The 15,612-nt window shown below is 35.7% G+C and overlaps 1 protein-coding gene across 1 annotated transcript in view; it reads right to left on the bottom strand.

Annotated features, from left to right (window-relative positions):
- Positions 1–15,612, bottom strand: part of FBXL20 (F-box and leucine rich repeat protein 20) — a 114,344-nt gene that overhangs the window by 17,982 nt on the left and 80,750 nt on the right. Inside the window, exon 6 of the mRNA XM_037807986.1 lies at positions 15,322–15,390. Coding sequence (XP_037663914.1) covers positions 15,322–15,390 — 69 coding nt within the window. The remainder of the gene's footprint in view (positions 1–15,321; positions 15,391–15,612) is intronic.

The raw sequence follows: 15,612 nt of genomic DNA on the forward strand, positions 1-15,612 counted from the left end.
CAGGTATCCACCACCAGCTACCCCAATTCTTTGGAACCTAAAAAGGGTTGTCTAAAGTGTGCGTAAGAGTGCCCACCAGAGTGACTTCTCGGCTCCTTTTGGAATCTCTCTGCCACTGAAGCTTATTTCATTTCCTTTCACATCCCCCTTTTGGTCAAGAAGATGTTCTCCGTCCCACGATGCCGGGTCTACATTCCTCCCCGGGAGTCATATTCCACGTTGCCAGGGAGATTCACTCCCCTGGGTGTCTGATCCCACGTAGGGGGGAGGGCAGTGATTTCACCTTTCAAGTTGGCTTAGCCAGAGAGAGAGGGCCACATCTGAGCAACAAAGAGGCATTCGGGAGGAGGCTCTTAGGCACAACCATAGGGATGCCTAGCCTCTCCTTTGCAGCAACCGTCTTCCCAAGGGTAAAACTTATGGCAGAGGGCTCAACCCATCAAACCACCAGTCCCCTATGTCTGTGGGCATGTTAGCAACCATCGCGGTGGGTCAGGCCAATACCCCTGCATTCTCCACCAGCTCCTCAAGGGGGCTCTGTGTATTTTTTTCCTTGCTTTTTTTTTAAAAAAACTTTTTTTTTTTAAATCAACTGTATGAAAAAAAAAAAAATTAAAAAAACATACAGTAAAAGAACATTTCAAAGAGACCATAACGAGGGAGTAAGAAAAAGACAACTAACCTAAGCTAACTACTTTACTTCCAACATGTTCCTACTCTACCCCAAGAAAGTAACCTAATATAGCAACATTTCTGTGAACTTGCTCCTACTATACCCATCAGAAATTAACAGACCATAGTCATTCCTGGGCATTCCCAGAACGTTAAATTTACCCATGATAGCTTATCTGTTCTTATTGGATTATTGTTCCCCCTTCCTTAATTACTCTCTACCGCTAGTTCCCCTACATTCTACATTATAAACCATTTGTTTTACATTTTTCAAAGTTCACATTAGTGAACTTCTAAGACATGAATTATCTGGCATTTCCCCCTAGGGGTTTTGTCCTCCTAGAATTTTCTTCCTTTCTATTTAGTGGTTATTCCTACACTGAGTATTCTTTTGCACACCAAGGCTGGTGCCTGGCTGAAAGTGCACCGTGGTTACAGATCTAGAGTTTCTCTCCTGTGGAGGTTGCTCATTTAAAGGACAACTTACAAATTAAGGCATTTCCTGCAGTGAATACAGAGAATTTTTCTCTCACATGTCATTTCTCTAGTTGGTTTGTCAGAGTGGTATATAAAGACTTTTCCACTTTCAGACCATCTATTGAAGGTTTTCTCATATAGATGGCATTTATATGGTTTATCTCTAAAGTGAGTTCCAATGTATTGTCTAAGACCAGAGCTCTGAATAAAAGTTTTACCACTTAGATGACATTCATATGATTTACTTCTGGTGTGAATTTGCTTATCTTAATTAAAAGATGACTGGTCACTGAGGACCCTCCCAAATAGTTGATATAGGGTTTCTCTCCTCTATGAGTTAACACATGTTGCGTCACTGTGGATCTGTGATTGAAACCTTCTTGCAAATCATTATGTTTAAAGGGATTCTTTTGAGTGTGAGATCTCTGCTTCTGGAAAGTAGATGAGAGACAATGATCTGACGGTAGATATATCTTTTCTGCAGAAATGTTGCATGGATACCATTTCCTGTTTTTTGAGGCCCCTTTTCCTGGACTCTAGTTTTGGAGAAATCCTATTCTTTCTTTCTACAGTTTCTCTTCTTGCTCCAACTGGGAAAGCACACCCAATTTCCAGACCTGATGTTCCACTGAAACCAGATGATTGATATTTTCCAGCATCATGTCTCTGAATGACTTTCTCTGGGATGTCCAACAGGGTTCTCTCTTCCTGGGTGAAGTACTGAGCTATAGCTATGAAGGTCACTGACTCCAATGATTGCACTGCCAATAGCTCAGCTGCAAGTGTCCCCTTCTGAGTTTTCACTTCCAAGACAAGCACTAGATGAACAAAGCAGACCCCAAATACACTGAAAAGCAAGGAAGCCATGTCTTATTAAGGATGCTTTTACCACATTCTGAAGATCACAGCTTCTTTCTCTTTTAGAAAAAGCACCATTTTGATGGCAGCACTCCCGCTCTCTTTTAAATTGTGGAAACTTGTATACAACACAAACTTTCCCATTTCAACTATTCCCAAGCATACCATTCAGTGGAATTAATGACATTCACAATGTTGAGCTACCCTCACCACTATCTATTACCAAAACTTTTCTATCACCTCAAACAGAAACCCTGCACACACTATGCATTAAATCCCCATTTTACCTCTCCAACCCCCAAGCTCGGTAACCTGTATTCTACTTTCTGTCTTTAGGAATTTGCATATTCTAATTATTCCATATAAGAGGAATCATATAATATCTGTCCCTTTGTGTATGACTTATTTCACTCAACATGTCTTTGAGGTTCATCCATGTAGCATACCGTGTATCAGAACATTATTCCTTTTTATGGCTAAATAATATTCCATTATATGTATATACCACATTTTGCTTATGCATTCATCTGTTAATGGACACTTGGGTTGTTTCCACCTTTTGGCTTTTGTGAATAACACTGCTATCAACACTAGTGTATAAATACCTGTTTGAGTGCCTGCTTTCAATTCTTTTCAGTATAAAGTGGGATTGCCAGGTCACGTGGTTGTTCTGTTTAACTTTCTGAAGAACTGCTGAACAGTTTACCACAGCAGCTGCACTGTTCTACATTGCCACCAACGATGTACTAGGATTCCTATTTCTATACACCCTTTGCCAGCACTTGCTTTTTCCGCTCTTTATTTTTAAATAAATAGCCATTCTAGTGGATGTGAGGTGATATTTCATTGTGGTTTTGATTTGCATTTCTTTAATGGCTAATGATACTGAGCATCTTTTCATGTGTTTATTGGACATTTGTATATCTTCTTTGGAGAAATGTCTATTCAAGTCCTTTGCCCATTATTTAAATTGGGTTGTCTTCTTGTAGATGAGTTGTAGAGGTTCTTTATAATATTCTGGATATTAGACACTTATCATATATATGGTTTCCAAATATTTTCTTTCATTTTGTTGGTTGTCATTTCGCTTTCTTAAAAATATCCTTTGATTCACAAAAGTTTAAAATTTTGATGAAGTCCAATTTATCTATTTTTTTCATTATTCTTGTTTTTTTATGTAAAGTCTAAGAATCCATTGCCTAATACAAGGTCCAAAAGACATTTCCCTATGTTTTCTTTTAAGAACTTTATAGTTTTAGCTCTTATATTTAGGGCATTGATCCATTTTGAGTTAATTTTTGTTTATGGCATGAGGTGGGGGTCTACTTTCATTCTTTTGCATACAGATGTTCAGTTTTTCCAGCACCATTTGTTGAAGAGACTCTTCTTTCCTCATTAAGTGGACTTGGCACCTTTGTGAAAAATCAATTGGCCAAAGATGTGAGGGTTTATTTCTGAACTCACAATTCTATTCCATTGGTCTATAATGTCTGTCCTGTGCCAGTGCTACACTGTTCTGATTACTGTAGCTTTGTAATAAGCTGTGAAATCAGGAAGTGTGAGTACTCCAACTTCATTCTTTTTCAAGATGGTTTTGGCTATTCGGGGACCCCTGCTCTTCCGTATGAATTTGATGACTGTGTCTTCCATTTCTGTAAAGAAGGCTCTTGGAATTCTGATTGTGATTGTGTTGAATCTGTAAATCACTTCAGGTAGTGTAATGGTTAGGTTCATGTGTCAACTTGGCCAGCTGATAGTACCCAGCTGTCTGGTCAAGCAAGCACTGGCCTAACAATTGCTGCGAGGACATTTGTGGCTGGTTAATAAACCAACAGGCTGGTTTATTAAATTATCAGTCAGTAGGCTGCAGCTGTGACTGATGACTCACCGAACGGCGTGTCTTCCACAATGAGAGAATGCAATTGGCTGGATTTAATCCAATTAATCAGCTGAAGACTTATAAGCGAGACAGATAGAGGACCCTCACTTCTTCTTTGGCTGCCCAGCGAAGCATTTCCTGAGGAGTTCATCGAAGTTGCCAGTTCCTTTCCTGAGGAATCCATCAAACACGTTCGTCGAAGATCCCAGTTCATTTCCTGAGGAGTTCGTCAAAGTTGCCAGTTTGTTTCCTGAGGAGTTCATCGGACATCTTCCTTGGAGTTGACAGTTTGCTGAGTGCCCTACAGAATTTGGACTCATGCATACCCACAGTTGCATGAGTCACTTTTATAAAATTTTATAGTCATAGATACCTCTCATTAATTCTGTTTCCCTAGAGAACAAGGTAGAATTGATAACTGAATGATATTACGTGTTCCAATCCATGAACATATATCTAGGTCCAGTCCATGCTCTAGGGAAAAAGATTACACACGGGTGTGAACACCAGGGGCGTGGGGATTATCTGGAGCCATTTTAGAGGCTATCCGGCACACTGAGATGAATATGTGACTTTGGTTCTTTATTCAAAGGGTTGACAAATTACAGCCTGCAGACCAATTTATGGTCTGTTGACTGTTTATAGATGGCCCATAAGCTATGAGTGGTTTCTGTGGTTTTCAAATGGTTGAAAGAAAACCAAAGAATAATAATAGATTGTAAGATATGAAAATTACCTGAAATTCAAATTTCAGCACTCAGTTTCATTGAACACAGCCTTGCTCATCTGTTATATATTGTCTATGGCTGCTTTTTTTTTTGCACAACACTGGCAGAGTTGAGTAGTTATGACAGAGACCATATGGCCCAGAAAGCCTAAAATACTGACTTATCTGACCCCTGCTTTATTCTACCTATTATGCTCTGGTGGCATATTATGTTAATTGATTTTCCAATGATAAACCAACCTTCCTGGGAAAAATCCCATTTAGTTACGTTTTATGATCCTTCTTTATATGTTGCTGGATAGTTCACTAAAATTTTTTTAAGTATTTTTGCATTTCAGTTCCTGAGGGACAGTCATCTGTAGATTTACTTTTATTGTGGTATGTTTGTATGACGTTGGTATCAGAGTAATACCACTCTCATTTGATGAGAAGTGCTTCGTCCTCTATTCTCTGAAAACATTTGTTAAATGTTGCTATTATTTCTTTGTTAAACATTTGATGGTATTCAGCAGTGAAGCCATTGGGCCTGAGCTTTACTTTGTGGGATGATTTTAAAACTCACTGAATTTCTTTCCTTCCTATAGGTCTATTCAGATTTTACATTTTTCCCTTGAGTAAGGTTTAGTATTTGTGCCTTCCCAGAAATTTGTCAACTGTATCTAAGTTCTCTAGTTTGTTAGCATATTAATGATATTCCCTTGTAATTGTTTAGTCCTCTCCATTGTTGACTTTAGTAATTGGTATCTTCTGTTTTTTCTTAATCAGTCTAGCTATGGGAGATATCGGTTTGTCAATTTTGATTTTTTTTTCCCCAAAGAATCAACTTTGGTTTCATCAGTGATTTTATCTACTGTTTTTCTGTTTCTTATTTCATTGATTTCTACCCCACTCTTTATTATTTCCACACTTCTGTTTGCCTTGGGCTTAGATGATTCTTCTTTCTCTAATTTTTTTTGAAAGTTTTATTATTGATTTGCTACCTTTACTCTTTTCTGATGTAGGCATTCAGAGCTATACGTTTCCCTCTCATCACTGTCTTAGTTGCACCCCATAAATTTTGTCATACTTTAATTTTTATTCAGGTCAAAATATTTAAACCCCCCCCCCCTTTTTTTTCTTTAACCCTTGGGTTATGGAGAAGTGGGTTGCTTAATTTCCAACTACTTGGAGTTTTCATCGATTCTGTTCTGTTGTGGATCTCTAATTCATTTATGGTCAGAAAACATAATTTGTATTATGCCAATCTCCTAAAATTTATTAAGGCTTGTTTTTTTGGCTCAACCTATGATCTATCCTGGAGAATGTTCCAAGAGTGCTTGAAAAGAATGTGTATTCTGTAATCATCAGGTGGAATGTTCTGTTTGCATAACATGATTTTTCCATCCCTTTACTTTCAAAGTATTTGAACTTTTGCATCTAAGGTACATCTTTTGTGGACAGTATAAAGTTGCATTTTACTTTTTAATCCATACTGTCAATCTCTGTCTTCTGGGTGAAATGTTTAGTTTTGTTTCTGTTTACTGCAATTATTGATATGGATGGATTTATGTCTTCCATTTTGCTGTTTTCTACTTGTTTCATGTTTTTTGTTCTGTTTCTCCTTTTCTGCCTTCTTGTGACAAGTGTACCCTTTCTACACCATTTACTATGTATTTTTTAGTTATTTTCTTACAAGTTGCTTTATGGATTACATTACGTATCTTATTTTATCACAAACTATTTCAGAATAACAACTTCATTACTGTAAAACACAAGAAATTTGCTCCAATTTATCTTTTTCTACTCCTTCCTTTGTGCTATTATTTTCATATATATTATTTTTTATATAATAAAACCTACAAACAGTGTTATTATTATCCTTTTATACAAGCCTATTTCTTTAACAGAAGATAGGAGAAAATTGTATTTATAGCATCTTTTAGATTTACTTACATTTACCATTTCTGGTGCTCTTCATTTACAGATTCCTGTGGTTTATAGTTACCATTTGGTGTTTACTTCCTTTCAGCCTGAAGGACTTAACCATATTTCTTTCAAAGCACACATGCTAGCAACAAATTCTCTCAGCTTTTGTTTATCTGAAAAGGTCTTTATTCTGCCTTCATTTAAAAAGGATACTTTTGCTAGATAGAATTCTAGTTTGGCAGCTTTTCTTTCAATATTTTGAAAATGTCATAGTTGACTCTGAAAATGTCAACTATGAGAAAATGTTTCTGATGAAAAGTTACCCGCTATTTGTATGTTCCTCTCTTGTACATGATGAGTAGTTTTTCTCATGGGGCGTTCAAAATTTTCTTTTTGTTTTGGCCTTTCAACAGTTTGGCTTAGCTCTCATGTGTCCAGGTATGGATTTCTCCGTATTTATTCTACTTGGGGTTCACTGAGCTGCTTCTATCTAAAGATTAGTGCTTTTCAATACATTTGGAGAACTTTCAGCTATTATTTCCTTAAACATGTTTTCTGCCCCTTCTCTCCCTCCTCTCCTCTGGGATTCCTATTACATGTATGCTGGTTCTCTTGATGTTGTACCACAGGTCTCTGAGACTCTATTTTCCTTTAACCTTTTATCATTCTGTTCTTCAGATTGGAATAATTTCTACTGATCTACCTTCAGGGTCACTGGTGATCTGTTATTTCTAATCTGTTACTGAGATGCTCTGGGGAATTTTTCAGTTACTATATTTTCAACTCCAGAATTTTCTTTTTTTAAAAAAATAGCTGCTACCTCTTTATTGGTGTGTTTTGTCTTTTTTTATTAGTGGATTTTTGCAGCTCTGGATTCTATGCATCTCCCCTCCCCACGCTGGGGATTTTTATTATTATTTAGTTGCTGTTGTTCAGTAACTTGCATAGATGGAAATCTATCTTCCTCATAATGTGTGACCACTGATGTTCCTGTTCAGTAATTTTTTTTTCATGTTATTTTAAAGCATAGTTTCCTGGGAGTCAATCCTGAGTCTTCATAGTTTAGCGTTCAGCCAAAGTAACTAAGGCTTCCAAATTCTATACTCAGAGATGTCTGTGTGGGCTGGGGAAGACAAAGTTCTGGCTCTTTCCCAGCCTGGCCCTGCTTTTTATTTTTTTGCTGGGCTCTTTTGTGTCTCTTCTGTGTATGCATGCAAGCACTGCTGGCGAGAGATATGGGGTTGTCTCGGCCCACTCCAGTGCCTATTGTGTGTGAGCACAGCCTTTCGTCAACCTGGGTTATGTGATAAGCCTATAAGCCTGCTATGGCTGTCTCACCTCCAGGAACTCTCTGTTAAATCCTGGGCTCCACTGGTCCACAACCTTAGGCTAGCAGAGCCACTGGCCTTATTGTCACTTTAACTTACAATGCTCCAAATCAAGTGAGCCTGCTCTGTTGACAGCACCAAAGCTGATGCTAACTCACTAAGTTTTTTTTAATACAGTTTTACTGAGCTATATTTGCTTACCCTACAGTCATCCACAGTGTACAATCAACTATGCACAGTACAATCAAATAGTTGTGCATTCATCACCAGAATCAACTTTTGAGCATTTTTCTTACTCCAAAAAATAAAAAAAAATAAATAAAAGTGAAAAAGAACACCCAAAACATTCCACCCCCCCATCCTATTTTTCATTTAGTTTTTGTCCCTATTTTCTACTCATCTGTCCATTCACTGGACAAAGGGAGTGTGAGCCACGAGGTTTTCACAATCACACAGTCACACCCTATAAGCTACATAGTTATGCAATTGTCTTCAAGAATCAAGGCTACTGGGTTGCAGTTCAACAGTTTCAGGTATTTCCTTCTAGCTATTCTAATACACTAAAAACTAAAAAGGGATACCTATGTAGCACATAAGTGCCCTCCAGAGTGAACTCTCGACTCCATTTGAAATCTCTCGATCACTGAAACTTTGCTTCATTTCATTTCCCACTTTTGGTCAAGAAGATTTTCTCGATTCCACGATGATGGGTCCAGGCTCATCCCCAGGAGCCATGACCCACGTTGCCAGGGAGATTTATACCCCTGGGAGTTAAGTCCCACGTAGGGGAGAGGGCAGTGAGTTCACCTGCTGTGTAAGCTTAGAGAGAGAAGCTGCATCTGAGCAACAAAGAGGTTCTCTGGGGGAGACTCTTAGGCACAATTATAAGCAGGCTCAACATCCCCACTAAGTTTTGAGGTGGCCAAACTAACTGAAACACAATATGTATTCTTTTAAAATCAGCTTTATTTTATGCATAATTTAGAAACAATAAAATATGCCCATTTTAAGTGTGCAATTAAATGAGTCTTGACAAATGTACACCCTGTATAACCATGACTCCAATCAAAATACGGAACATTTCTATAACCCCCCTACATTCCCCAAACCCCTCTGGAGTCAATCTCCCCCACCCCCGCCCTGCCCCAGGCCACCACTGATCTGATTTCTATCACTATAGATATACTGCCTATAGATATACTGCCCTAGAATTTGAAATAAGTGGAATTATACAGTATGTACTCTTGTAAATTGGCTTTTTCAAGCACCATGTTTTTGAGATTCCCCCACGTTATTGCATGTTTTATTGTGTGCTTTTTAAGAATCTGAGTGGTATTACATTGTACGAATATGCCACAATTAGTTTATTTCTTCCCTTGTTGTTGGTCATCTGGTTATTTCCAGGGTGGGGTTTCATTCACTATAAATTATGCAATTCTTGCCTCTCAGCCTGTAGTTTGCCTTTTCATTTCCCTAATGATGTCTATCAAAGAGAAGAATTTTAAAATTCTGATTAAGTCCAATCTATCAAAAAAAAAATTTATGGCCAGTGCTTCCTTTTTAAGTCCTAAACAATCTTTGTATACTCCAAGTTAAAAGACTTTATCCTATGTTTTCTTCTAGGAGTTTTATAGTTTTAACTTTCATGTTTAAGTCTATAATCCATTTTTTTAAAGAATTTTTAATTTAATAAATTATAATTTATTTCCTTTTCAGATTCTTAATTATTGGTGTATAAAAACCCAAATGACTTCTGCTTATTTATCTTGCACCCTGCAACTATGCTGAATTTCATTAGTTCCAGTAGCTTTCTTGCGGATTCTTTGGGATTTTCTATATTTAGGATCATGTCCTCTATGAATAGGGATAATTTGACTTCTTCCTTTCCAATATGGATGCTTTTTATTTCTTTCTCTTGCCCTATTGCTCTGGCAAGAATTTCCAGTGCAATGTTACATAACAGTGGTAATGGCAGGCATTCTTTTCTTACTCCTGGTCTTAGGGGGAAAGCTTTCAGTCTTTCACTGCTGAGTATATCTGCTGTGGGTGTTTCATAAATGCCCTTTATCATGATAAGAAGGTTCCCTTCTACTCCAAGTCTCTGAATGCTTTTATGAAAGGGTGTTGGATTTTGCCAAATGCCTTTTCTGGATCAACTGAGTTGATCGTGTGGATTTTTTCCTTTGTTCTATTAAAGTCTTGTATTACAGTGATTGATTTTCTTATGTTGAACCATAAATTCCACTTGGTCTTGCTGTATAATCCTTTCACTATATTGTTGGGTTTAGTTTGCTGTTTTTTATTGAGGATTTTTGTACCTATATTCGTAAGAGATACTGGTATGTAATTTTACTTTCTTGTGCTGTCTTTATCTGGCTTTGGTATCAGGGTAATGTTCGCCTCATAGAAGGAGTTAGGAAGTAATCTCTTTTCTTATATTTTCTGGAAGAATTTGAGAAGAATTGGTATTAAAACCTTCTTTAAACATTAAGAGGACAATCCTTTGACATTAAGTACAATGACAATACTCACCATCACCTATTTCCAAACTATTTTCATCATTCCAAACCAAAACTCATTTATTTAGCAATAATTCCCCATTTCATCTTCCCCCACCCCTGGGAAGTACTATTCTGCTTTCTCTCTATGAATTTGCTTATTCTAAGTACTCCATATAAGAGAAATCATTTGATATTTGTCTTCTGGCTTATTTCACTCAACATGATGTCTTCAGGGTTCATTTATGTTGTAGCATGTACTAACACTTCACTTCTTTTTATGGCTGAAAAATAGTTCACTGTATGGATAGACCACATTTTGTTTATCCACTCATTTGTTGATGGACATTTGGGTGGCTTCTACTTTTTGACTATTGTGAATAATGTTGCAGTGAACACTGGTCTAAAATTTCTGTCCTTGCTTTCATTTCTTTTGGGTATATAGCTAGAATTAGAATTGCCAGGTCATATCGTAATTCTGTTTAACTTTCTGAGGAGCAGCCAAACTATTTTCCACAGTGGCTGCATCAGTTGACACTTCCGCCAACAATGCACCATTTTACACATCGTAAGGAATATTTTTTATTTTCAGTTAAAATAGCTATCCTACTGGATATGAAGTGGTATCCTATTGTAGGTCTGTGTGTGTGTGTGCCTGTGTGTGTGGTTTCTTTTTTTTTTTTTTAATTCAGTTTTATTGAGATATATTCACATACCATGTAATCATCCATGGTGTACAATCAACTGTTCACAGTACCATTTTATAGTTGTGCATTCATCACCCCAATCTATTTTTCAACATTTTCCTTACACCAGAAAGAATCAGAATCAGAATAAAAATAAAAATTAAAAAGAACACCCAAATCACCCCTGCATCCCACCTTATTTTTCATTTAGTTTTTATCCCCATTCTTCTACTCATTCATCCATACACTGGATAAAGGGTTTTCACAATCACAATGTCATGCCTTGTAAGCGTATGTGTGGTTTCAAGGTTTATTGTTTCCTTTTTAGTTTTTCTTATTTCATTGTAGCTTTATTTGCATTTCTCTAATGGCTAATGTGGAAAGATTTTAAATTATCAATGCAAATTTCTAAGACACAGGGCTAATCAGATTTTCTGTTTCTTCTTGTCAGTTTCAGTAATTTGTGCCTTTCAAGGAATTTGTCCATTTCATCTAAATTGTCAAATTTATTGGCATAAAGTTGTTCATAATATTCCCTTATAATCCTTTTTTTTTTAATTAGAGAAGTTGTAGGTTTACAGAAAAACATGCATAAAATACAGAGTTCCCATATACTACCTTACTATTAACACCTTGAATTAGTGCAGTTACTTTTGTTAGAATTTATGAAAGAACATTTTCCCGTTATTATCCTTTAAATATTTGTAGGACTTGTAGTGATATTTCTCTTTTCATTACTGATATTGGCAATTTGTGTCATTTTTTTCTTGACTAATCTAGGTTGATCAAGTTTATTGATTTTATTTCAAAAATCACCTTTTGGTTTCACTGATTTTCTCAATTGTAGGTCGATTTTCTATTTCACTGATTTCTACTGTTATCTCAATTATTTCTTTCCTTCTGCTTACTTTGGATTTAATTTATTTCTCTTTTTCTAGCTTTTTAAGGTAGATTCAGAAGTGTGTCATTAATTCTCAAATTTTCCAGATATGTTAATGATTTCTATTTTAATTCTGTTAAGGCAATAGAACATACTCAGTATGATTTCAATCCTTTTAAATTTATCAAGACTTGTTTTAGAGCCCATTATTTGGAGTATCTTAGTGAATATTCTAAGCACAAGTGAAAAGGATGCTTATTCTTATGTTTTTTGGTTATCATTCAATAAATGTCAATTAGTTATAGTTCATTAATAGTATTGTTCAAGTCTTATATGTCTTTACTGCTTTCCTGTCTACTTGTTTATCAGTTACTGGAGGGGGTACACTTTGAAATAACCTTTTTTCCATTAATTGTTTTTCCTGAAGTTTACTTCATATGATATTAATATCCACTCCAACTTTCCTATGATGAGTATTTGTAACAGTGTATCTTCCTCCATCATTCTACTCAATATGTTTAGGTTTTCTTTTAAATTCTTGAGCATATTTATAACTGCTAGTTTAATACTCTCTATTGGCCAAATCTATAATCGCTGACATTTCTGGGTCTGTTTCTATTGACTGGCTTTTCTTCTGATTCTAAGTCACATTTTCCTGCTTCTTTGCATGTCCTGTAATTTTTGATTGCTAGATATTCAAGATGCTACATTCTTGACTGTCTGAATTTTGTTATCTTCCTTTATAGGGTGTTGTACTTTGGAAGGTAGTTAAGTTAGTTTGGATCAACTGGATTATTCTGAAGTTTGTTTTTAACCTTAATTGTTAGGATAGGTCTAGTTTAGCCCAATGACTAAGGGGTGGCCTTTCTGGAGTCTCGACGGAAGGTCCGTGCAGTCACTGAGCTTTCCCCACTGTGTGGTTGGAACCTCTCCCAGCCTTTTTGAGCTCTGGCAATTCTTCAGTTCATAGCTTCCCAGTAATCATTCTTTACTGGTTAGATAATTTTTGTCCAGCTTTGTGAGGTCTCAGGCTTTGCTTAAGTTTAGTATTCAGCCAAATCTATGCAGATTTATATTGCCCCCCTTTTTTTCAGTATTTCCCTCCTTCCAGTTACAAATTCCAGTCACCACAGTCTCACTGAATTCTCATCTTTCTTTTCAAACCAGAAAGACCTTTGTGGAATGCTTGGAGAGCCTCTCCTTGTTCCACTGTCTGGAAAATGCCTCCAGGCAGAAAGCCAGGATAATCATAGTGCTCACCTTATATTTTTCCCCCTTTCTCAGTGCTCACAATCTTGTGTTGCATGTTGCTCAATATCTCAAACCAGTTATTTTACACTTTTTCCAATTCTCTAGTGTTTATGGCAGAATTAAGTCCGATATCAGTTACTTTCTCGTGGTCAGAAACCAAAGTCTACTTCTTTGATTTTTTAATTTGTATCATTTTTCTTTATATTATGCTTAAAATACTGTGTTTTAGAAGTCACTAGAAGAGTGGAAACAAACACTGACAAATGATTATTTAATGATATTAAGATGTTATTAAAATGTTTATAGGAGTGATAAACTTATTTAAAAGCCTTTACCTTTCTGAAATTCATACTGAGATATTTACTGATTAAATATGATGTCTGGGACGTTTTTCAAAATAATGAGAGACAGCAAGTGGGTGAGGTGTATAAATGAAATAATACTAGCAGTAAGTTGATGGTAGTTGAAACCGGGTGATAAGTTCTTATACTATTCTGTCTACTTCCATATAAGTTTTAAAAATTTCCAGAAGAAAACAAAAATAAATAGAAGAAAATTTTCTTTGTGTGGTTATAGCTCCAACTTGATAAGGCTGGTTCACGTGTTTTGTTACAGATTTTTAAGGACTGCTTTGCTTTTTTTCTGTATCAGTTAATTTGTGTTTTAATTATGTAAAACATTTACTTGGCTATTAAAATAAAACTATAAAACACAATATTTCAGAGGTCTTGCTTTCATGACTGTCACTTCATGTTTTCTCCTGCCCCCATAAGCAATAATTTGTATTATGACTGATTTTTCCATTGTTTCTTTCTGAAAATATGAATATATATATAAATATATATGTATGTATTAAGTCCCCTGTCCCTACAGAGGTATCATTATACAAACTTCTCTGCAATTTGCTCTTTTCACTTAACAATACATTCTGGAGATCACTCAAGAGTATTATATACAGAGTTTTTGCTCATTCCTTTCATTTAACTAGTCCTCTACTTACAGTCATTTGAGTCATTTCCAGTCTTTTGCTATTAAAAACATAATGTAGTATTTGTTATTACAAACAGTACAAATTAATAGCCTTGTGTACATTTACCATATTTTATTTTTGCCAGCATATATTTGAGATAGGATAGATTCCTTTAAAAAAATAGGTGTTATATGCCACTCTTCTGGATACCAAGTCGTCAAATCCTTAACTCTATAAAGTAAATGTAGGATACCAGTATAAATTTAACAGGAAGAGGGGGGCTTAGTATATCTATCTCTCATATTAAACATTTCCAAATTAATCCATATGTATAGTACTTTTTTAGCAGAATTAATTAATAACTATTGTCCCTATTTTTCAGACACTTTCTTATATTAAAAGTTAACAATGTTGTAACCTCAAAGAAAGGAATAAAATAAACATTATGCACCCTGTGCTTGGAGTGTCTTCTATTTTCTTTCATTCAAGCAATTCCATAGATTCTCTCTCTCTCTTCAGCCCTTTCTGAGCAGGAAGGCTTGGTGAATAACGCTGGCCCCTCACTGTGTAAACATACGTCTTCAATGGCTTCACTTGACCTCACAATAGACAACAATTCCCCTACATAGTTCTTAAGTGTTATTTGATACATGTTATTACCAGTGTTATATTCTCAGCCTGACTTTTCTGTCTACATTTTATGTACTGTGCTTGTAAACTTCTCATGGATGGAAGATTATGTCTAATATCCTTTATGTTGTGCCTGACAAAGACAAAGCACATTTAAAAGTTCATTTAATAAATGCTTTCTAGTATGCTTATCATAAGCGGTTTAGATTTTACATCTTTTTATAAAGTTGCCTGTTTACAGGAGCTTTTGAAGGGTAGCTACTATCTTCTTGAAATATAAATAATCCTAGTAATCAATAATTTTAGTATTCCTACTACATATACATTCACTATAACTTTTTACAGTTTCACTTTAAGTATCAAGATAAGATATGGGTTAGATTCCAAAATAAGTTTCTTATTCTATTTCTACTTTCATTTAGCTTTCTCCTTTTAAAATACTTTTCCATTGTAAAACCAAGATGAAATTTGCTAAATATAATTAGTAGCTTGACTTTAAAGTTATTGTAGGCTAGACACATGGAACTATGACTTACCCTTCTAAAACATGCAATACTTACGCATCTGTGGTCTTTGTACACCCATTTAGATTCAGTACTTCAATGTTCCTACAGTTTTGTGCAAAAGTCCTTTATAGGAAACAAACAAAGTAAAAGCTTTCAAATGAATGAAAGGCATAAAAAAATAATAAAAGAGTTCCTATATAACCCCTATTTAGTGTGGCACCTTTGTTATAACTGATGAAACAATACTATTATACTATTATCTATAGTCCATAGCTTATCTTAGGGTGTGTTGTACATCCTATGGTTTTGTTTTTTTTTAGATTGTATATACGTTTCTTTCTAAAC

Source organism: Choloepus didactylus, chromosome 18 (genome assembly GCF_015220235.1).
Source record: "Choloepus didactylus isolate mChoDid1 chromosome 18, mChoDid1.pri, whole genome shotgun sequence".
NCBI lineage: Eukaryota > Metazoa > Chordata > Mammalia > Pilosa > Megalonychidae > Choloepus > Choloepus didactylus.